This window comes from Mus musculus, chromosome 7, assembly GCF_000001635.26.
Source record: "Mus musculus strain C57BL/6J chromosome 7, GRCm38.p6 C57BL/6J".
Lineage (NCBI taxonomy): Eukaryota > Metazoa > Chordata > Mammalia > Rodentia > Muridae > Mus > Mus musculus.
In genome coordinates, this window is record NC_000073.6 from 43,925,772 (window position 1) to 43,949,518 (window position 23,747).

Below are 23,747 nucleotides of genomic sequence, written 5' to 3' on the forward strand. Positions count from 1 at the left end.
GAGACAGGCGCATGTACTCAACCTACACCCTCAAATGCTCTTCATATTTTTGGCCAAGATTATCCCTCTTTCAGCATCCCTGGAGTGCAGACTCCAGCTCTCCTCTAGACAAAGGAGTCCAGACCCCATCCCTCAATCACTCAAACCCAAAGCTCCAGGCCCTGGATCCTCTCCCTCAAACCCAGAAGTCCACACACACACACACACACACACACACACACACACACACGCCCTCATCCCTGAGACCCAGGGGCCTAGACCCAAGCTCTCCTTCTGAGAAACACGGGCCCAGACTTTAGCGTCCTCTCTCAGACACAGGACAATTCCTGGCTCTTGTCCCTCAGACACAAGGTTCAAGGAGGCTGCCTCTTCTATTAGATAGAGGAAAAGACTTCCTGTGGACACACCCTGGTGCCACCTAGTGGCTAGTCCCTCTAAGTACAAAACCGACCTTCCACTTTTCACAGCACAACACCCTGGGCAATGAGGACTTGGGAAAACCCTGTTCTTTGCTCTGTGGTGCTGTTTCCCACTGGGACCTTCCACACTCACCCACCTCTCCCATGCCTCAAGTTCCTCAACCGTAAACAGGGTTGTGGTTGAGGAGCTTTAGGGATGCAGAAAAGGATGTCATGCGTACCAGATTAAAAAGAAACAGCCAGGGATGGCAGTGCACATCTTTAATCCCAGCACTTGGGAAGAAGTAGAGGCAGGTAGATTTCTGAGTTCGAGGCCAGCCTGGTCTACAGACTGAGTTCCAGGACAGCCAGGGATACACAGAGAAACCTTGTGCGAAAAAACAAAAAGAAAGTAAGAATCAAAAAACAAAATAAAATGTCTTCTTCCACTGACTCCGTCTACTCCCATGAGTTTTGTGCCCAGATACTGTAGCTCAACACTGACCCCCAGCCAGCGGGGACCCCAGCCACCAACACTGCTGTAGAGAGGACTTATGCCCCTCCCTCATAAATGAGGAAAACACAGCACAGAAAGGCTAAGTGATGTGTCCAAAGACATGAAGCATCGTGTGTCTGGTCAGGATGTAAACTCAGCCCACCTTGCTCCAGAGCCAGGGCCTGAATCCCGTTAGCTGGTTTTTAACCCTTAGCCTGATTTTATGTGAGACTTCCTGCTGAAAACGCTCACCCTTCTTAGTTCTTTTTGAGCTTTGATTGGCTGGTTCAACACAGCTCTTCTGGCTCAAAATTCCTCTCCACACTAACTGATTTAATCTGGCCTTCTCCCCCTCCCCACTCTCTTAAGTAGCTTTCCTTCCCTCTCTCCTCATGAGAGTTGGACATATCCTATTCTGTCAGATCTTTATCTGATTTGTCACTTTGTCTACCACGCAATTAAACATCCTTTCAAACATGTATGCTTCCTTCTACAAACAAACTTGACCTTCATTGTTTGGGATTAAAAGTTTGTAGTAAGGACTTGTCTATATTCCAGCCAGAGGGCTGAGCCACACCACAACTAGAAACAGGGCTTTTCAGTAACTAATACAATGTTCAAGTTCATAATGTGAGCAAATATCCTGCAGTACACACACACACACACACACACACACACACACACACAAACACACACACTGCTGATACTAGAAAATAACTAAGTTAATAGAATGGTGTCTGGGCCAGGCTCTGTGAATCCAATTTGAGTCTCTGAAGGCATCTGTGACTGAACAGGCGAAGGATGGGGCTTGGGAGGTCAGGTTCCTTCACGTCAGACATCTGCTGTCCCCAGCACCAGGACTCACAAGCACTGTCTCAAGCAAAGACACCTCAAAAGCCTGCACCTCCAGACTAAGACAGGGCCCTTGTTCAAGAATGATAGAAACATCACAGAAGGGCTGTGAGCCTGGGACGCTGTGGAGACCAAGTGGTGGTGGACGGAGTGGGCAGACTGCAGGTGAGAAGACAGGGAGGAGGGTGAGGTGACAGAGCAGTAAAGATTAGAATGTGAGCTGAAGCCAGAGGAGAGGGCAGAAATGTGAGGACCTGGAGAGGCGAGCAGGAAACGGCTGGGGTGGGTGAACCGCAAGAGGGAAGAGGTTAGTGAATGAAGAACAGAAATAGAAGGACGACATGACTGTTCCGAGGTGTGGTGAGGAGAAGGCTTATTGTAGGCACGAGGGAGAACCCAAGGGTCCAGAGAGGGCAGACTGAGCCGGGTCACGTGGGGGGAGCCAGGAGCCAAGAAGCCAAGAGACCAAAAGGCCAAGTGGGCCAAAATGGGTAGCCAGAATGGCTGATATTGTTTAGGGAATAACAGTTGGGGAAAGAGCAGGGTACCCCAGCTTTGAGGATCCTGTAGCAGGCCCGAACTGAGAGGTACCAGGAGAACCTGACAACCAGCAGGTTGATATGTTAGTAGGCTCACTCCAGGCTCCAGACTAAGTAACGGCGAGGACAGAGGGTAGATGCTGGGCAAGCTAGAAGAGAGTTTCAGCGGGAGAAATGAGCCAGGCTCCTGGAGACATCAGGGAAGGGAGAACCAGGAAGCAGGTGGCTGCCGAAGGCTAAACGTTAGTGTTTGAAGGGCGGCCTGAGCTTTACATACGTGAGCCATGGGAGCTGATCGAGGAAAGACTTCTCGAGAGGTTAAAGGGAAAGAAAGAACAAGAAGAGGAGGAAAGAGGGGGCAAATGGAAGGGGGAGAAGAGGAGCAGGCAGAGGAAGACAAGGGGAAGGGTAGAGAGGAGGAAGATGGAGGCAGGAAAGGAGAAATATAAAGAAAACTGGGAGATGGAGGAGGTGGGGTGGAAAGGAGAAAAGGAGGAAGAGGAGGCAGGGGAGACTGCAGAGGGGGAGCAGGGGAGGAGGAAGAACAACACACGCAGGCTTGGTGGAGGCTCAAAGACTTCTGGGTCTGCCATGATACCCAAGAGGAGAGTTGCAACCAGCCTGGGGCTGGCAGGAGGACATGCAGATGAAGTCACCGCTAGGGGGCAGGACAGATACTCCCAAAGCCCACACCCCAGACAGTACTTGGCAGGGTGTGAGAGATCCTAGGTTGTCCTTTTGTGTGTCTTAGAGGCTTGGAGCCTGGGCGGCTCACAGTAACATGTGTCATACTGGAAAGTTTAGTTCCAGCTCCTTCCCCAGACCCACCCGGAGCCCTCAGTATAACCCCAGTTAGCACCCCCTTCCCCTGGCCACAGGGTGTTCCGAGGAGCTGGCTGGAAGCTGGGGAGAGGAACTCTAGACCCCCCTCTCCTTGGCCTTCTGCATAGCTTTGGCCACTCCCAATCTGAGCTTCAATTTTGCTGGATTAAAGGATGAAGCCCAGGAACCATCACACAAGAGGACACAGTAATCTGAGGACAGACAGCATCGGGCAGCAGCCTGAGTCCCACAGAAAAATGGCCCGGCTGAAGCTCATCTCAGCGTGAAGCTAGGCAACGCGGAACGTGGCAAGGAGACAAGTGGACTTGAGAGACTTCTAGAACGGCTTAGCCTTGGGGGTCCACAGTGTCTGTAGGTCTAGGATGGAGACCGGAAATGGGGGTGGGGGTTGGGTGATCTGAAGCTCCAGAGTGCCTGGAGACCTGTGATTCCAGACAGTTCTACACCTTGAGTTCCCGGGTTTCTGTGGACACAGACAAAACATCCTAAAATCTGAAAGTCAATGTTCTAAAGATGTGTGTGTCCTGCATCTCCAGGGGGAATTGAGCCAGCTGTTCAGGTTTGTCCCAGAACGTCAACAGCTTCCCAGACCTAGGGAGGGACAGAGCTTGTAACTGGTGTCATGCTTGGCTTTGTGACCTCAGCTCAGTCCCTCCTGCTCGAGGGACCTTCTCATTATCGAGGTTCTAGGCAATTGCTCAAGGCCCTCTGGGGGTTCTGAGACACCAGGAGCCAGCCACAAATACCAGAAGCCTTGGGTCATCTCTGTGATGACTCCTGGTCCCAATACAGAGCCTAGAGGCCAAGTTCCAGATCTCAGGACCACCTCAGAATCCAAAAAACTAAGACCCCGTAACCTAGTTGTTCAGTGCATGCTGAGATGCTGCACAGCCAATACTGCAGAGATCCAGAGTCAGAAGCCAAGCTGTCTTGAGTCCAGACTCTTTTGTCTGTCTGTTAAGATAGTATTTCACCATTCCTCAGGCTGAACAGCCCAGGCTGGCCCCAAACCTTCCATTCCTTCCCGTCCCTACTTCCTAAGTGCTGGCATTACAGTATACAGGCTTGTGATACTGGGCCTGGATCATACAGGATTTGTTCTTTGGGGTTTTGGGTTTTTTGGGGGTGTGCTTTGTTTTATTTTGTTTTGCTGTTGTTATTTGAAGCAATCAGTATCCCAAGCTAGCCTCAAACTCACTTGTGTAGGCAAGCATATTATGAACTCCTGATCATCCTGCCTCACTCCCTCAAGGGCTAGAATTGCAGACTTGCACCATCATATCTGTTTTCTGTGATGCTATGATGGAATCAAGAGGCGGGGAGGAGAGAAAGAGGGAGGGGAGGGAGGAGGGGGAGGAAGAAGAAGAAGACATGGAAATGACATCAGAAGAAGGAAAAAAATGCAAAATACAAGCCTGAGATCTCAAAAGCTATTCACAGTTCTGAGCCCAGGCTGTGGATTACTTCAGGCATTGAACCTCAGATTTCAAAAGTAAACTCTCTATCACAACATGGTTCAGTTAACAAAGTACTTGGCATGCAAGCCTGAGGACCTGAGTTCAATACTCAGGACCTACACAGAAAACCAACGAGAGCTTGTCATCCAGCACTGGGAAGATGGGGACAGGTGGGTCTCTGGAGCTGGGTGACCAGTTAGCCTGGGTCTATCAGGAAGCTCCAAGTCTCACTGAGAGACTCTGCTCAAAAGACACGGTAGAGGGGCTGGAGAGATGGCTCAGCATTAAGAATACAGGTTGCTCTTCCAGGGAACCTAAGTCTCGTTCCCAACACCCATGTCAGGTAGCAAGCAGCACAACCAAACTTCTGTAACTCTGGTTCCTGCGGCATTCGATGCCTCTGCCTCCAGGAGCACCTGCACACAAGCCCACACATGTAAGCATACACATAAAAAATTAGAAAAATTTTTCAAAACTCCCTAAGTCATTTCTGGGAGACACCCAGAGTTGATATCTGGCTTATGCATGCACATGTGCGTGTGTGTGAAAATTTAATATATTTTGATGAATAAATCTAAAATTAATTAACCAGGCGGTGGTGGTTCACACCTTTGATCCCCACTCTTGGGAGGCAGAGGCAGGCAGATCTCTGAGTCTGAGGCCAGCCTGGTCTACAGAGTGAATTCTAGGGTAGCCAGGGCTACACAGAGAAACCCTGTCTCGAAAACAAGACAAAACAAAACAGAAAGATTTAAACTCACACTCTAGACTTCAGGTCATGACAACCAGATCCGAGACCTTCCCAGTCCATATGCTAACATAAGTCCAGATTCAAGATGGTATGGTGGCCCACACCTGTCATCCCAGCCTTTGGGAGGCTGAGGCAGAAGGATCTCAAGTCTAAAGTCAGATTAGCCTGAACCACTTACGCAAGAGCCTGTCTCAAAACAACAAAAAGACCAAAGCTCTAAAAGTCTCTCTGGGGTCCAAGAAGCATGACCTTAAAAATCAGCTTCCAGTGCTACCCAGAATTTCTGTCTCTGCACTGCACTGCCATCCCAGCTTCTGCTCTTGCCCTCCTGTCCCCTCCCTCCGAGGGAACTGCCCCTGGGTGGAATTTCTCCTTGCAGACTCAGACAACGGCTTCAGACTAATAAACGCTCATTATAGGAACCTCGTCTCCCATCCCACCAGTCACCATGGCGTCCAGCCTGTAAACCTGGCCCTCCACTGCCTCTCTCTCCACTCTACCCAGCCCCACCCCGAGACCCAGGCTGGGCTAGGAGCTTATAAAAGCAGGCTTTCAGTGTCTGCTCCCCTTCCGGCATCCCAGCTGCCCCGATGTCACTGGAGGACCCGGAGGGGGTGAGATCTTTGAGAGAGAACTTGGGAAAGTGGGTGAGATTGGAGAGGGGGACCCTGCAGATGTGTTGGTGTCCAGGAGGCAAATACTACCCTGAATGACCAGTTGTCAAGGGATTTGGGTCTTCTGTGTCCTTTTCCTGTTGCTTCAAGTTGAATTTGAACCAAGAAAATGTCTCGAAGCTTCTAGAAAGAGCCTAGGCTGAGGGGGGCGGGGGGAGGGAATAGGGTGAACCAGGAGGACATCCCTGAAAACACTTGTTACAGAGCCAAGAACATGGCCAGCACTTATCACTGGTCAAGTCAGTTCAGAACAACCTCCCTAAAGTGTCCCCAGTGCCAGGTTTCAAGCTGGCCAGAGCTGGGGACAGGAGGGTCTGACCTGACTCCATCCTCCTTGAGGATAAGGAGTGGTGAACAGCCAGGTCACTGCTACCATGCAGGGGCAGGACAGGGGCCATGGAATCTTAATGACATTGCCTCTGGATTGCCATGTCTTGCTCTTCCAAGGCTTCCCAGGTCTTTCAGACTGAGGTGGAAGAGAGAATAGCAAGATGAGAAGGACTAGAATTCACTCCCCCAAATTTCCTGAGGTTTCTCCGTGGACCAGACCCTAACACTGGGTGTTTAACTCTAACACCTGGGAATCCAGGGTCAGTCCGGTGGGGTCTGCTTAGGAGTTCTCAGTCTGATTAGGAGATACCACAGAGAGTCTGGGGAGGGAGGGGGTCAGAGAAGGTCAAGACAAGGGACAAGCTGAGCAATGTCTGGGTGTAAAACTGCAGGCCGAATTCCAGCACTGGCTACGCCTAGGGCAAGGTCACAGAGACCCAGCTGGGCAGGCTGGAAGGGGAGGAGGCATTTCAGCCTTTCTAAGTACTGCTGAGCATATGGGACTTTATTTAAGAACTATTAGAGGTCCATGGGAAGCTGTGAGCAGGAGAAAGGAGTCCTCAGCTCTGCTGTAGAAGCCAGATGTGGTAGTGAAAGCCTGTCATCCGACACCTGAGAGACTAAGGCATGAAGGTGGAGAGTTCAAGGCTAGCCTGGGTAACTTAGTGAGATTCTGTCTCACAGTGAATAGCAAAAAGAGGGCTGGGGATGTAGCTTGGTGGTAGAGGGCATTTCTAGACTCCATCAAATAAGGGAGGAGGGGTATGGCTCAGTGCAGTTATCCAGCTGCTTAGGTCAGCACCCTACCCTGACCCCTGTACCCAAGAGGAAGGAGAGAGGAAAGAAAGAAGGAAGGGAAGGAGGGAGGTAAGCTCTCTAGGGCTTTGTGTACAGGAGTGCTAGACTAAAGGGGACCCAGGAGTCTGTCCCCATGAGAGGCTGGATAGAGTCCTGACCCAGGGCCACGGGGATGAGAGAGAGAGAGACCCAGGTGGCTATTGAATAATGCTGGGGTCTGCCAATGCCAAAAGGAACAGAGGCCCCTCCAGGGATAGGGAGCAGGAGAGGACACAGGTGGAGGCTACAGGAGATGGAAGGCAGGAGAGGACACAGGTGGAGGCTACAGGAGATGGAAGGCAGGAGAGGACACAGGTGGAGGCTACAGGAGATGGAAGGCAGGAGAGGACACAGGTGGAGGCTACAGGAGACGGAAGGCAGGAGAGGACACAGGTGGAGGCTACAGGAGATGGAAGGCAGGAGAGGACACAGGTGGAGGCTACAGGAGATGGAAGGCAGGAGAGGACACAGGTGGAGGCTACAGGAGATGGAAGGCAGGAGAGGACACAGGTGGAGGCTACAGGAGATGGAAGGCAGGAGAGGACACAGGTGGAGGCTACAGGAGATGGAAGGCAGGCCTCTTAGTCTAACATCATTCTGGTCCTCTCAACAGTCAGGAGGCTGAGGCTGGAGGAGCTTGAGTTTGAGGCCAGCCTGGGACATATAGGAAAACACTGTCACAAAAGACAGAAGAAAAGTGTGTCCCACACCAGAGATGCACTTCTGTCTACAGAAGGGAGACAGGGACAGATGGATCTAGACTTACCCCAGTTTTTGTCATCCCCGACCCTCAGATCTCTAAGACCCGGACCTTCTTCTGCAATGTGGCTTCTCCTTGCTTTCGTCTTGCTGGTGTCTGCAGGTGAGGGGCACCAAAGTCAGGTACTGGTCTGATCAAATAGGGTGCTCCTTCCCCCAGAGTATCTGCACCTTAGGACCTGCTAACCCATACTGCACCCACAGACCCCTTATAACCCTATGCCCATTTCTACCTGAGCCACCAGCTAAATGTCTCTGATCCTCAATCCTGAGTCACCAGAAGTTCTGGGCCACCTGAGCCCTTGAACCTGAGTTCCAAGGATGATCTTTCTTGCCATGTAACCTTGGGGAAACTCTTTGACCTCCCTGAGCCTCAAGTGCTTTATACCCAGGACAGTCATGGTGAAGTCCCAATAACATCACATAGGTGATACATGGGACAAGAAATCAGGATGGTTGAGACACCAAGAGCCCAGAATCTAGGTTTGAATACCGTGGCTGCCAGTTCATCAACACTACAAGTCTGGTTTCCCAGCCATAGGATGGAGGCAAGTGTCCTCCCTAAGAATCCAGCGTGGTGCTCTAGGAGGTGTGTGAGCATAATGGGACAATCTGGACACTCCAGGCAGGTGCACGGCATTTCCACATAGCGACCACGTGAGGCTGAGGGCTTGGGGAAATGGCCCAGTGGATAAAGTGAGTGTCTGCGTTTAGATCCCCAGTACCCACTTGAAAAGCCCGGCAGCATGCCTGTAAAATCCCAGAGCTTGGAGGTGGAGACAGGGGAATCCCTGGGGCTTGCTGGCTATCCAGACCAGTCAATCTACAAGCTCTATGTTTAGTGAGAAAACCTGTCTCCCAAAACAAGGTCATAACTTTTGAGATGATACAGATGGTACTTGCTGTCAGGCCTGAATAATGGAGTTCGGGACCCATACAGTGGAAGGACAACCACTACTGCCTTCGTTTATGGGGGAGCGGGTTGGACTCAGGGATGGCCACTAAACCAAGGTCACCCTGGGTGACAGGCCAAGTCCAGACCAACCTCTACCAAACCTCTTGTGGAAATTTTCACTGTAACCTTATGCTTTCTGCCCTGGAGAAAATTGGAGGGGTGTCCATTAACGATCCTCCTGTTGCCCACATGACCTCTGCCCAGGGAGGGCAAGCCTCCCCCTGGGCTCTCCCTGGGCTGTGCTTCAGCTGCCTGCTGCACCCAGCCAGAGCCTCCACCCTCCTCCAGCTGGGACTAGCCGGGTGCAGCTGGATGCCCACCTGTTCAGCCACTGCCCTCCTCCACAGGGTGACCTCACCCTTCCTCTGTTAAGCACCTTGACTGCCACATCTACGTTCTCACAGCCTCCCAGGCCCTTTGGCCCTATTCCTGACCTTGGAGGGCAGAAGGCAGAGTGTAGACAGTTGGCTTGGTTGTAACAGTCCAGCCCAGGAGTAGGTATCTGTCATGATCTTGACCTTGGAGGAGTGGGGCAAGCACATTGCTCAGTAAAAGAAATTATGGCCTCAAATGTCCTGATTATGTTATATTCTCTCTCTCTCTCTCTCTCTCTCTCTCTCTCTCTCTCTCTCTCTCTCTCGTGTATGTCTGTGTGTGTCTGTGTGTCTGTGTGTGCTTGCTGTCCAGAGACATAAGCAAGATCCCCCTCCACACCTTGTGAACTTCAAAGAGTATCCTTAGACATTAGTGGCCCTGTCTTCCCATTCTGTGCTCTCCAGCTTGGTGTCTTTGATCTTGAAATCTCAGCTTTGTATCTGATAGGATCTGAGCTGGTGGAGAACTGTCCATATCTGAGTATTCACCCTCTGGATAAGTATCTGGGTCCCTGAGTTCTATAAAATGGCTTGTGGGTGAAACACATTTTTTTCATTGTATGCACATGTATATATACCCAGTATGTGCACATGCATGCCAGGCACTCTCTGCCTTGTTTTATTTTATTATTTTATGTGTAGGAGTATTTTGTCTGCATTCATGTGTATGCACTTTGTGTGTGTGCCTGATGCCCTCGGAGGTAAGAAGAGGTCATCAGATTCCCTGGAACTGGAATTACAGATAGTCACGAGCCACCATGTGGGTACTGAATCCTCTGCAATAGCAGCAGCTCCTGCTCTTAACCAGAGAGCCATCTCTCCAGGCCCACCTTAGTTTTTTTGACAGAGTTCGTCAGTAGCCCAGTGCTCACTGGTTAGGCCAGGCTGTCTGGCCAGAGAGCTCCAGGGATCTGATTGACTGCAGGCACTGGAGCTTATGAAGCTATAAGCGTGCGCCACCATGCCTGACTTTTTACTGGGGTGCTTGGGACTGAAAATGTGGCCTCATGCTGGCAAGGCAAGGACTTTACCAAATGAGTCATGTCCCCAGCCTTTAAATTGCGGTTTGATGTTGGCTGTTGTAACTAGATCTGCGCAGATGTCTGTCATACTTTAATCACACCTGCCATCACCAACCTGAACATCCACACGGACACCCCCATAAATAAATAGGTGCCCTTTGTTTAAAGTAACAAATGTAATCCCAGAACCTGGGAGACTGAATACCGTTCAGACCACCCCGGTTACACTACAAGTTTTAAGCCAAGCTGTGCAACCCAGTGAGACTTTGCCTCAAAATACTGAATGAAAAAAATCAATTCATAATGTCACAGTAGTTACAATGTGCCAGGCACAATTCACCACACACACAGACACCCGTGGACCCCTTCTTATTTTCATGGCCCTCCCCATCTTTTACAATTGAGAAAAACAAGCATCAAGAGTCCCAAGTCTGGCTGGGGAGGCAGTTCAGTCAGTGAGCAGGTTACTGTACAGGTTTGCGGATCTGAGTTTAATCCCCAGAATATGTCATAAGCCATACGTAATGAAGCACCGGATGGCGGGGGCAGACACAGTGAGTTCCTGAGGCTCACTGGCCCGCCAGCCTAGCACAGTCAGTGAGCCCTGGTTCAGTGAGAGTAATCTAGTCTCAGTACTCGAGGTGCTCATGGCACTGGAGATTGTCCTCTGACTTCCATGCGCATATGTGCACATGCAAACGCGCATGCGCACATGCAAACCCAGGCGTCAAGGCCTCCTGCGGCAAGTACAGGCAACAATTGTCAAAACCAGAATACAAACTTCAAGACAAATGGGAGTGTGTGTGTGTGTGTGTGTGTGTGTGTGTGTGTGCGCGAGAGAGAGAGAGAGAGAGAGAGAGAGAGAGAGAGAGACTCACTTGTGCCGTGTGGGTGGAAACCAGGCGATAGCATCGGTGTCTTCCTCTGACACTTCTTATTTTTCTTTGTTTTAAATATTTATTCCTTTTTAATTGTGTGTGTGCACAGGAGCGCATGCATGCGTGGGGGGGGGGGGCGCACCGGTGCGTGCGAATGTGTGTTTGTAGGTGTTCCTGAAGGCCAAAAGAAAGTGTCAAATCCATTCCCTGGAGTTAGCGTTTCAAGTTGATGCTGGGAACTCTAATCAGGCCCACAGCAAAAGCAAGCTAAGCTCTTAACCCAAGAGCAATCCGAACTCTTGCTGGCAGCAAGCACCTTACCCAGGAGCCATCCCCAACCCTGAGCAGGGATATCTTAATGAACAAAAGGAGGGGGATCTGGGTTAAGCCTGTGATGATAGGCTGAGGAGAGGGCAGGAATCCTGAAAACCCAGGCCTCAGGAGAGATCTACCTGTGTCTCCCCACAGCGCAGGATGGCGACAAGGTGCTAGAAGGCGAGGAGTGTGTGCCCCATTCACAGCCCTGGCAAGTAGCCCTCTTCGAACGTGGCCGGTTTAATTGTGGCGCTTTCCTCATCTCACCACGCTGGGTGTTGACTGCCGCCCACTGCCAAACCCGGTATAAAGGAAGGGGTGGGGGGTGGGATGGGATCCTGAAAGGGGATGGGGAGGTCGTGTGGGGTGTGGCTGCAACTGGAAACTTCTAGGTTTGGGGTGCATAGACTGTGGGACTTTGGTGGGGGAAGTTAACCCAAGTTCTTGGTTTCTGAAGGATGGGTAGGCTGGAAGTAAAGGCCTGGGTGGGAAGGGGGGTGGATTCTGCCTCTGTAGGCTCCTAAAGGAGAAGAAGACAGCAAATGACCCATCTTTGGGGCCCCTGATAGAGGAGGGATCTAGGTGGTGAGGATTTTCTATTCTGAAGGAAGGAAAGAGGCCAGATCTAGAGGCTAAGTTCCATGTGTGTACCTTGTATGGGACTCCTGAGCTACTTCCTTTCTTATCCCCCCCCTCTCTCTCCATCTCTTTCTTTCCTTCTTTCTTTCTTTCTTTCTTTCTTTCTTCCTCTCTTTCTTTCCTTCATTCTTTCTTTCTCTCTTTCCTTCTTTTCTTCTTTCTTTTTAGTTTGTTAGTTTGTTTTTTGTTTGTTTTGACTGTGCAACCCAGTTTGCTCTAGAACTCACCGTGTAGACCAAGCTGGTCCACAACTTAGAGAAATCCCCCTGCCTCTGCCTCCCAAGTGTTGGGGTTAAAGGCATGAACCATCACACCCCGTGAAACTCCTGGGCTCTGGAGAGGTCACGGTTGGAACCACTGGCTTCAAGGACTTGAGAAAAGGAGAAAGTTCTCCGAAGATCCCAGGTTATCTTCTCTGACCACTTTGTCTCCTCCTACTCGATCACACAGCTTCATGAGAGTGCGCCTGGGTGAGCACAATCTCCGCAAGTTCGATGGTCCAGAGCAACTGCGCTCCGTCTCTCGCATCATTCCACATCCGGGCTACGAGGCTCGCACCCACCGCCATGACATTATGCTGTTGCGACTTTTCAAACCTGCCCGGCTGACAGCCTACGTGCGTCCTGTGGCGCTGCCCAGACGTTGCCCTCTTATCGGTGAGGACTGCGTGGTGTCAGGCTGGGGTCTGTTATCAGACAACAACCCTGGAGCCACAGGGAGCCAGAAGTCACACGGTGAGTGGAAGGATGGAACTGGAGATAGAAATTCCAGCAATGTTGTCCCCAGGGGTTCTTGAATGGAGGGAACAAGAACCAAAGGAATTAAATATACTCAAAGCCATCTGTCCTCCTCAGTGAGACTCCCTGATACGTTGCATTGTGCCAACATCAGCATTATCTCTGAAGCATCTTGCAACAAGGACTACCCGGGTCGAGTGTTGCCCACCATGGTGTGTGCCGGCGTCGAAGGCGGTGGCACGGACTCCTGTGAGGTTAGAAAAGAGAGGGTATTTGTGGTAAAAGGAGGGAATGGGGTGTATCCTAGCTTGGTTTACTGTTGCTGTGATAAAATACTCCGACCAAAACAACATGGGGAGAAAGGAGTTCATTTAGTTTACAGCTTATAGTTCACCATTGAGGGAAGTCAGGGTGGGAACTCAAGTGTGATTCTAGATATCATGGAGGGTATCTGACTTGAACTGAGTGGGGCTGGGTACTGAACACAGGGGAGTGAGTTCTCTTGGGTTGTGTTGAATCAGAGGAGGCTTAGATTGTTTTGAGTTAATGTTGGCGTTTCCTGGACTGGGATTAGCTTGGGGTTTCATTGAGATGAAGAGTAGTGGTTAGTTAGAATAGGGGTGACAATGGGTTGGATTATAACTCAGTTGGTACAGTTACCTGGGTTCCATCTCCAGCACCACAGAAAACCGGCATGGCAGTGCACACCTGTTGCCCCAGCCCTTGGGAGGTTAAGGCAGGAGGAGCAGGTGTGCATCCTCTCACTACATGGAATGAAATATTGAGGAAAACCCCTCCCTGCACCCACAGGGTGACTCCGGAGGACCCTTGGTCTGTGGGGGTGCCCTGCAGGGCATTGTCTCCTGGGGCGATGTCCCCTGTGATACTACCACCAAGCCTGGCGTCTACACAAAAGTCTGCAGCTACTTGGAGTGGATCTGGGAAAATGTGAGAAGGTACTGACTCATTGGCCCACCACCTACGACCCTCATGGACCACCTGGGACTCTGACCAAGAATCCCCCGTAGCTGGCCAGCAGCACCATTCCTGCCTGAGACAGAGCCGAGACCCTCTGCATATCAATATTTGCTGTTAGCCAGGGCCTCTTCCCTCCTGATGTCACCTGTTTAGAAGAAAACAGTTTTGGTAGGGTGGCAGTGGTGGCTGCGGAGGGTCTTTGATCCCAGCACTCAGGAATCAGAGGCAGGTAGATCTCTGACTTTGAGGCCAGCTTGTACTACAAAATGTGTTCCAGGATAGCCAGGGCTACACAGTGAAACCTTCTCTTTAAAAAAAGAAAAAGAAAAGAAAATAGTGTTGATCCATAGTGTTGATCCAACTTTCTCTGTAAGGGTGTGACTTTCTTTCTTTAGGTATTGTTGTGGTAAATAAAATTTGGGGGTTTCAACACCATTTTAGATCATTTAGTTCCCAAATAAAACCTTTATATTTACAATAAGCCTTAAAGCAGCTGGGCAGCAGATACCAGCCCTCTGTTCTATTTTGTCTACTTCCCTGTCAATAACCCTGAGATATGACTCGCCATGTTTCACCTGGGCTGCTCCTACTCCAAGGGGCGTCCCTTGTGGCCATGCTCTCACAGTCCATCTATCCCATGGCAACTTCTTCCTTTTCCCGTGTCCTTCTTCTCTTCTCATAGTCTTCTCTGAGACCCCTAGCCCAGGAACTTCCAGCCTTGCCTGTTTCTTCTGCTTACAGGCTGTGGACATCTTTATTAATCAATCATGGATAACTTGGGGGGAGGGGCAAGGTTCACACAACAAAAGTTGGTATCTACTAGTCTTGGAACAACCAGATCTTGGGGTACAGAATTTAGCATTGCGTATAAGCAGCACTAGACCAACCCCCACATTGTATGACAGGAAATGGGTGGAGGGCTAGGATATAAAGTCTACTGTTGCATGTCACCCAGTGTCCCCTTCCCTGGGCGAGAATACACAGCTTCATGTATGCCTTTGCTCATTTGAATTAGATGTCAAATGCCGGATCAGGGGCGTGACCTCACTCATCCTTGGCTTTTCCATCTGTGAAATAGGTCACCATAATACTTGTCTACTAGGGTGTCTATGAAGATTAAATGAGTTGTGCATCTTAGCTGATCAGAACTGTGTCTGGCACTTTGTCCACGCTCATGAGCTGTACATCTCAGGAAGAGGACCCAATACTAGATTTCCAAGATCCACCATTAGTTCTAGGCTTCCTGGCGGCTAAGGCAATAAGGCAAACACTCTGCCTCGGCTGCATTGGTAACGTACAATACAGGTTTAGACGCAGTGAACTGCCTTGCTGGTTGTACCCAGGGCTCAGGTTTGAAGCCTGCAGCTTTACCACCAAGGATATAGGAGTCCAGTTTCTGACTGTCTTCAGAGATCCCAAAATGTGATTCTTAGGGTCACTGAATGTTGAAACCCTTGATTTGGATCATTGAAATCAACAGATTAGATTGAGTGAAGGATTATCATGGCAATTTCTGATAATACTGTTTTTTATTACAGGTCTTTAGTGTGTGTTTCTGTGGGGGTGTGGTGGTCAAAGGACATATTTTGAGAGTTGGCTTCCTTCTACCAATGAAGATGGAATTTAAAAGTTGTCCAGCTTGGTAGCAAACACCTTGCCTGAGCCATCTCGCCAGCCATGTAATATTTATTTATTTATTTATTTATTTATCTCTCCTGTTAGTGAAGGATGACTTTGAACTTCTGATCCTGCTGCCTTTACACACATCACACATGCTGGCTTTACAGGCATGCACCACCTTACCTGGTTATACACAGCACCGTGGCTCTAGGCCAGGACCTCGAGCATTCTCTACAATGAGTATATCAGTCAGCCTACATCCCCGTCCCACAACCCCAACACAAGCTTCTTTTGGAAGACAAGGTCTCATGTAGACTGACTCAGAATTTGCTATGTAGCTGAGCTGATCTTGAGCTCCAGATCCTCATGAGTCCCCTTCCCAAGTGCTGAGGTACCACATTTGCACCACCACGAAGGTTCTGAGGTGACAATCCTGCCCAGGGAAGGCACTTAGTTCAGATCTTTGGGACTTTGAAGGATATGAACTTGAATATCCTTATCTAAGAAACAAAGACGAGAACGGTCATTGTGAACCCAACACTGTTCAGGGTGGGTGACACTCCACTGGAATAAACTGAATTTTCATGCTTTGAATAAAAGAGTGATCAGGCCATGGTAATGTGCACCATAACTTCTATTTATTTTATTTTATTTTATTTTATTTTATTTTATTTTATTTTATTTTATTGGTTTGTTTTGAGACAGCTCTATATATTACCCTGGCTGTCTTGAAAGTCACTATGTAGACTGGGTTGGTCTACATCACAGAATACTAGAGCCTAAAATCACACAGATCCACCTGGCTCTGGCTTCAAAGTGCTGGTATTAAAGGTGTGCACCACTACACCTAGCTCTAAAACTTCTCACAGGAACAATAAAATCAGTGATCCAGAGTTCCAAGTCCAAAAAGGAAGCATTTTGGCATTCTCCAAAATAGGATGTGTATCTGCAGGAAGCTTGCAGCCATCTTGGATATCAATGGTGCAAAGAACTTGTGCTAACTGCTGGTTTCTAGGGTAACCTTGGACTAGAGGTATATGACCTTCCTTAGAGCAGTGGGTTGGGGATCACTGGCTCCACCTTCTTTTCATACCCCTTCACCATCGCCCCTGACCTTGCCATCTGCCTTAGGTCACCATAACATGAACAGCTCCAGGAGCAACAGGACCTGCCCCACCCAATCTCAGACCTGGGAAGGTATCCAAGGTGACCTAGGGCCTACAGGAGAGCAGGTGCAATGGGGCCCTCCCCTCCCACAGCCATGAGGGTGAGAGAAGGGAGTCCAACTCTGTCAGGAAGGGCAGGGCTTTGGCCAGCATTTGGCTGCCAACACGGCAGGGGTGGGGCTGTGGGGGAGAATGAGGGTTTTTAAAGGCTCCCCGAGGAGCCTCTACAGCTCCAAGCTCACTGCCTGCTGCTCCTGGACACCTGTTACCATGAGGTTCCTGATCCTGTTCCTTGCCCTGTCCCTAGGAGGGATTGGTGAGATGAGGGAATGGGAGGAGTCACAGCCCTGACTCTCCTACTGCCTTTGGCCCTGGCCATCCCTTTCCCCTCTCCCCTCACCCCAGCTACATCATGAGTACCTGCTCCTCCTTCTCTGCCCTGCACAGTGCCAGGTCCCTCACATTCCTTGTTCCCAGGACAGGCCCCTGTCCACTCCCACTTTCCAGAATTTTCTCCTGTTTCTTAGACACCTGACCATCTCTGGCCTTCTCCAGTCTTTCTAAGGAACCCAACCTCTTACCAACCTTAGTACCTCGGATGTCTCTTGAGTTCATTGTTTTTCCTAGAGCCTCATAGCCCAACCCCTGAGGCAGAGGCTTGCTTAAATCCCACATTAGAGCCTTAGGCTGTCCAGCAGCTGCCAGCCTTCAGCTGTGTTCTCCACATCCTGACAACTGGTCCCCCATCTTCCCAAGATGCTCATTTTCTACCAAAATTTCACTTCTCAAATTGGATTGTGAGGTCAGATGGGCCCACCCACTTATGGTGTGGGGAAAATGCCCATGTTCCTTCTTTCTGGGATTTTAGTTTAGTCTGGGTTTTGGAGAAGGAGTCAGGTGGTAGACACCAGACATGGACATCAAGTATCTTCATCAATCACTTGCCACCTCAGGATGGGTCTCTCACTGTATGGAGTTCCTGTTAGGCTAAGATGACTGTGCAGCAAGCCTCAGGGGAATCCTCCTGCTGCCACCTCCCCAGCTCTGGGGTTACCATCACTCAGCATCACACCTGACTTTTTCCCTGTGTTCTGGAAGGTTCAGTTCAGGTCCTAATGCTTACACGGCCAATCCTGTAGCAACCAAGCCATCTCCTGCCCAGCTCTTGGGAATACGTTCTTAGTGTCTCATGATGTAGCCGAGGCTTGTCTTCAGTCCATGGCAATCCCTCTGCCTCAGCCTGCTGTGTACTGAGGTTACAGAGAAGTGCAGCTATGCATGGCTTGCCAAGATTTCCTCTGTTTCCAAATGCTCTGCGTTGGCCCCCTCTTCCCTCTGATGCCTCCTGGCCTGAGCCCCAGTCTCCTCAGTGTTTCTACCCTTCATCAGCTCCTGTCCCATCTTGCCAGATCCCCACTGCACAGCTCTAGTCCTCACTATGTGCAGGACACCCCAAAGACCCTAATGCCTTACCCTAGTACCTTGCATCAGCTGGGTCCTCCTCTTTGCCTCACAGTGGCCTGACTTGATCTATGTTTCCACTCCTGTCCAGAGGCTGCCTCCAAGAGAACCCTGAGCCTCTCCAATACCTAGACCATTTGCCCACCTCCACAGGAAGCAGATCCTGTCTGTCACAGACCCCCAGAATTTCCTTCTCTCACTGCTTGTCCCATCTCAAACCCCATTCTTAGGGAGCCCCACAATTCTTAGATGTCATCTCCACCACAGGCCCTAACAGGAGCCCATGCCCTAGCCTTGACCCTGCTCCTTTTACCTGGAAATTCCTCAATCTCTTCATCCCAGCTGCCACTTCATGCCCAATCCAAGAAACCCCAAATCTACCCCAAGCTCCCTTTCCTGGATTCATTTATACAAATTTAGTTTCCTGAGACCTCACCCTTTCCAGAATTCCCAAAACCCAGCCAAGGCCCTGATTTCTTCTCAAGCCTTGGAGACACTGAATTCCAAATAAAAGGATTTCATTCTCATTGGACTAAAAATGAACTGAAATGCTCCCCTCTCTATTTCCCTGCCATCCCTTAGCCCAAAACTATAAAGTGGCCTGACAATATACCCCATTCCTGATTTAAGAGTTCTTTCTATCCCAACAGCATAGATCTCCCTATACAGGAACAGACATATATGTGTCCCTTCCCGGATCCCCTAGCCATGTCACCTCATCCCAGCCCTGTTTAAATGTCCCACAGCAGAATACCTCCCTATCTGTGCCAACTCTCACCCTCTCTGTCTCTTTCTGCATGTATGTGTGTGCCTTTTTGTCTCTTTTTGTGTTTCTGTCTATTTCTATATGTGTGTGTATGTGTGTGTCTTTCTGTGTATGTTTCTGTCCCTGACTCTGCCCCTTCTCCCTGGTTGCCTCCTCTCACTTGCTCCATCTACTTCCCTGCACCCCCCCCCCCCCAGCCAGTATGAGGTTTGGCTGGGCAAAACCAAACTATTCAACAAAGAAGGAAATGTTCAGTACCAGCGTGTCAGCAATGCATGGCTTGCCAAGCCTCACCCTGATTTCAACATGAGCTTTGTGACAAAGCACATCCAACATCATGATTATGACTTCAGCAATGACCTGATCCTGTTCCGCCTCAGCAAGCCAGCTGACATCACAGATGCTGTGAAGCCCATCGGCCTGCCCACTGAGGAGCCCAAGCTGGGGAGCACATGCTTTACCTCAGGCTGGAGCACCATGGCACCCTACCAGTGTGAGTCTGATGCAAGCAACACAGCTGGGTGTGGAGGATGGGCAGAGAGGATGTAGCTGGCCCCTGCTCACCACCCTCTTGCTTCCTGATCCACAGTCCAAAATGCAAAAGATCTCCAGTGTGTGAACCTCAAGCTCCTGCCTAATGAGGAGTGTGCCAAAACCGAGAGTGAAGGTGACAGATGTCATGCTGTATGCAGGAGAGATGGATGGAAAAAAAAAAAAAAAAACACTTGCAAGGTGAGCTAGGCTCTCCTTGCAGTGAGGTGATGGTCTGAAAGAGGGAACTGAGGTTCTTGGTTCCCACTTCAAAACCCTAATTAGCCTGGTGCTTCTCATCCTCCCCTATGGAATGGATGCACCCTGGGAGGGGAGGGTCCTGTAGCTGGTACTATCTCTTGTCTTTGACTTGTCTTAGAAGACTGTCCTGTGCATCCCTCACCACAACCTAATATCCTCTTAAGATCTGGGCCCCCAAGAGCTGGATTCCCTCACCCATTGAACAGAGCTGCCTCTTAGAGTCCCTGTATTCCTCCCCTGGGAGTCAGTTCCAGGTTGTCAAGTAAAACTCAACTGCCAGGTCCTGACTTACTGCTGTCCCTCTCCTTTCAGGGAGACTCAGGAGGCCCACTGATCTGTGATGGTGTTCTCCATGGTATCACATCGTGGCGATTTAACCAATGCAGAGAACGCATCTACACCAAACTTATTAAGTTCACCTCCTGGATAAAAGACACTATGGCAAAAAAAACAAAAACAAAAACAAAAACCCTGAGTGTCCATTGTCCCCTGTTCTAAATAAAACACACCACACAGTAAAATGAGTTCAAATTCTGATATTCTCTAGGCTTCTGAAGTGCAGGACCAAATCAAGGTTCACTCAATTAAGGTCAGGACTTCTAAAGTAGATCAGCAAGAAACAGGAGTACGTGTACGGTTGGCTAAAGGAATGGGGTTGACACAAATACAAACAAAAGCACAGACCAAGCTAGGGATGCCACATGAGTCTTCACTATCAAGAAAAATGTTCAGATCACAAAAGAAAAGGTTAGAGACATCAGAAAGGTCAACTGTAGCTAGGCCTGACCCTACACTGGAAGCAGAAGAGATGATAAACAGCCAGACACTGAGGATTTAGACTTCTGACTTAGTTTTATTGACTTGGTCAGGGGTGTTATGTTAGTTAAGACTTGACTCCCTGGGGAAGAGTCTGTCCACAGAACAGCAGGGCCTAGCCCCAAGCCCAGGCTGCAGAGTGTCCACCTGGAGCCCCAGGAGAGGATGTCTCTGATATGGCTGGACCAAAGGATGAAGAGTAGCTATGGAACATGGAGGAGCATCACTCATCTTGGGAAAAGGGCCACACTGATGCTGCTGCTCAGGACCTCAAACCACTGTCTGCTAAGAAGGACACAGCCACAGCTGAAAGTATTAGAGGACTTTCAGAGAAGGGTCCCTGGGAAGACTCAGGCAGCAAGAAGTAGGTCCTAGCGCGTGGAGCGGAGCTTGCCACCTGTGTCCCAAGGGTGCTACCTGCTCTCAGGAAAAGTATGGGACCTCAAGAGAGGTCTGATGGAAACTGAGCTAGAGGGACAGAGGTGGAGGCATCTGGCAGCGGGGATTCGTCAGTGTCCTGAGAGGTTGAGGCATCCCTCTCTTGAGGAGCCCCATGGTAGTTCACAAAGCTGTTTATAGCAGACAGCTTCTGGGCAGGCTCCAAATTCCTGTCCAAAATGGTCTGCTGCTGCAACTGCAATGAGTGGTGTCTCAAGGCCCAATGGAAGTAGCTGAGCCTCTGCTCCATGGAAGGCAAACTGTAGCTCTACATTCACACTTGGTTGAGGAAGAACAAAGTTCCTGTGGCAAGGGATCCCGGTGGTACTCAACACAGAGACCCAACCCAAGGCCCAATTTGGCCCTGGAGACTGACCCCCTTTTCTGAGCTCCACCCTGACCTGCCCAGGCACCGACCTTCCATCCAAGGTCCTGCCCTTACCAGCACAAAGTCTCAAGACCTGGTGCATCAGCACAAGTAGAAGGCCAGCTGGTAGGATACCTGTGGCCTTGGGCACAGCCTATTGCAGTTGACCACAAAGAGAATCAGGCTGAGGAGAAGCAGGAGCCCTGCACTGAGGTGGGGCCAGGGAAGGACAGAAGGCTAGACAGGGAACACCCCCTCCCAAAAAAAGAGAGAGACAGAGAAAACCTCCGTGACCTGCCACAAATAGACACATGTACACACACACACACACACACACACACACACGACAAATGGATACACACTCAGAGGTGGAAGGAAACTGTGAGACAAGGCCATCAGTCACAATAGTGGGCATAAGCTTTTAATCCCAGCTACTTATGATGCTGAGGCAAGAGAATGCCATATTCAAAGCCAGCATGGACTACAGAGTGAATCCACAGCCAGCCTGAGCTACAAAGAAAGCCCAAGAAAGACAGAGACACCCCTCTCCCTAGGAGCAGCAGAGCTGGAAATCTAGCCACGTCTCTGGGTAGGAGGAGGTTCTGGGGTTGAGTGGAGGATCCCCAGTCACCCCCGTCCTTGCCAACACTTTCTGATGCCAATGCTAAGGAAACTGAAGATGAAGTCTATCTTGTTCAGGCAGCGGCAGACTGGTCGAAAGGAGAGGAACATGGTGGGCAGAAGGATGAGGCATAGTGCCAGGGCCAGAAATATGAAGCCCTTGCTCATGTGAATGTAAACTGGGGAGGAGAGTCAGAGAGATAACTGCAGTTACAACCACCACCCCTCTCTCTCTTCCTCAGACGGTCTCTCACTCTCTAGCTCTCTCTCTTCTTTCTCTCACACCATGAGGAGGTGAAACTATGTACTCCAACAACAGGGGAGGAGTTCTACTTCAAGGCCTTCCTGAGCTGTTTAGAGACACATAGATCTTATCTCGAAATACAAGATAAAGGCAGTCCAGAGGTCCGGGGTTGGGTCTTAGTTGGCAGAATGCTTGCCTAGCTGTGAGCATCCTGCATTTCACCCTGAGCACTGTGCTGAGCTGAGTCTGAGCTGAGTCTGGCAGCCCGAGCCTGGGATCCCTGCACATGGGAGGATGATCAGAAACACAAGGTTGTCTGCAGCTACACATTGAGCTGGAGGCCAGCCTGGGCTACATGAGACCCTGTCTCAAAGAAGGCAGAGGAAGGAATGTACCTCAGCACCTGTCTAGAATCCATCCCACAATGAGGGGCAGGGCATGGCTCAGAGGTAGGGCACCTGCCTAGAGTCCTCCAATGAGGTTCTTCTGGGGATGTGGCTGAGTGGTAAAGCCCCTGGGAAGTGTGTGTAAGGGTATGGGTTCTGCCTTCATCAACACCCTCCCCAAGCCCCACCCCCCCCAAAAGAAAAAAAAGCATCACATCCACTCACATGACCAAATCTCTACCTATGAATTGTAAAATAACTCTCCTGCCACTCATAGAGTTAACCACCAAAAATGATGCCCCCACTGTGAGCCCTAACCTACTCCCCCTGAGAGACAAATGGGAGAGTGCCAATGGCCCACCCTCAGAGTCACCTCTAGCACCTAATAGAAGGACCCCCCCCCCCAGTGATGTATAAACTGACCAGTGAATTGGCCCACTTTGGCACACTTATGCACCCTGTAGTCAATGCAGAGGCAGATGAAACCAGTGTAAAGACCGTGCACATAGGCCATCTCATCCATCCACTACACTGAACACAAGCAAAGTTACCAGGAAGATGGAGATGTAGGACCAACTTCCCTTCCTACTCCCAGTAACAGAGCACGTCAGCTGGGGAGGGAGAAAGCTATGGGGAACAAGATCTTTTCTCCAATCTCTCTTGATGCATACAGAACTTCATCGTCTTCCTCCTTTCCTTTTCCCCCTCTCATCTACAACCTCTTCCCTGTGGATGCTGTTTGAAGCTCATCTCCAGCACCACTTCATCTCTTTCCATTCTCATGCACTGGACTCTTCCGGTGCAGTACACCTATCTCAAACTCCAGCATGATTATGTGTGCCTGAAGACATACAGAAAGATCAAGTGCATGAGTGTACTCACAAGTGCTTGAATGCATGCTTCCTTGCTCATCCTATAGAGCAAAGAACAGTGCAGTTTTCAGAAAAACTTCGGCACAGAGGCCTAGGGCTCAGAGGAGAACTTGGTGGCCAGTTGATCACCAGGTCCTCACTTACCCTGGATTAGGGCTAGCCTGGTCTTCTTGGAGCTTACAGGGCACGCATGAATACACCCAGGTCAAATGTGCTAACTGCCATGAGAGCTGAAATAGTCTAGATGCTCAACGAGAGGGGATGGGTCTGAAACCTGCAACAGTAAGTAGGTGTCAAAGGCTGGGTATTTCCCCTTCTCTGTACCAGAACGCATGCTGACTTCTTGATGTTTTAACATTTGAGG

General features: G+C 50.0%; 1 protein-coding gene and 1 pseudogene across 3 annotated transcripts; both read left to right on the forward strand.

Moving 5' to 3' along the window:
* The first annotated feature begins 3,633 nt into the window (after positions 1 to 3,633).
* Positions 3,634 to 14,264, forward strand: Klk15 (kallikrein related-peptidase 15). Of its 2 annotated transcripts, none has more exons than XM_006540953.2 (6): positions 3,634 to 3,687; positions 7,972 to 8,039; positions 11,634 to 11,784; positions 12,570 to 12,853; positions 12,974 to 13,110; positions 13,667 to 14,081. In XM_006540953.2, the coding sequence occupies exons 2-6, from the start codon at positions 8,000 to 8,002 to the stop codon at positions 13,817 to 13,819; spliced, it is 765 nt and encodes a 254-aa protein (XP_006541016.1). In that variant the 5' UTR covers positions 3,634 to 3,687; positions 7,972 to 7,999; the 3' UTR covers positions 13,820 to 14,081. The 2 variants fall into 2 exon arrangements, with proteins under 2 accessions (XP_006541016.1, NP_777354.1); NM_174865.2 differs by lacking the exon at positions 3,634 to 3,687 and adding an exon at positions 5,904 to 5,950 and having other exon boundaries at positions 13,667 to 14,264.
* Positions 14,265 to 19,240: 4,976 nt separating this feature from the next.
* Positions 19,241 to 20,156, forward strand: Klk1b7-ps (kallikrein 1-related peptidase b7, pseudogene; annotated as a pseudogene). The gene is made up of 3 exons (NR_033120.1): positions 19,241 to 19,340; positions 19,437 to 19,579; positions 19,952 to 20,156. The product of NR_033120.1 is annotated as a kallikrein 1-related peptidase b7, pseudogene (transcript).
* Positions 20,157 to 23,747: the final 3,591 nt, after the last annotated feature.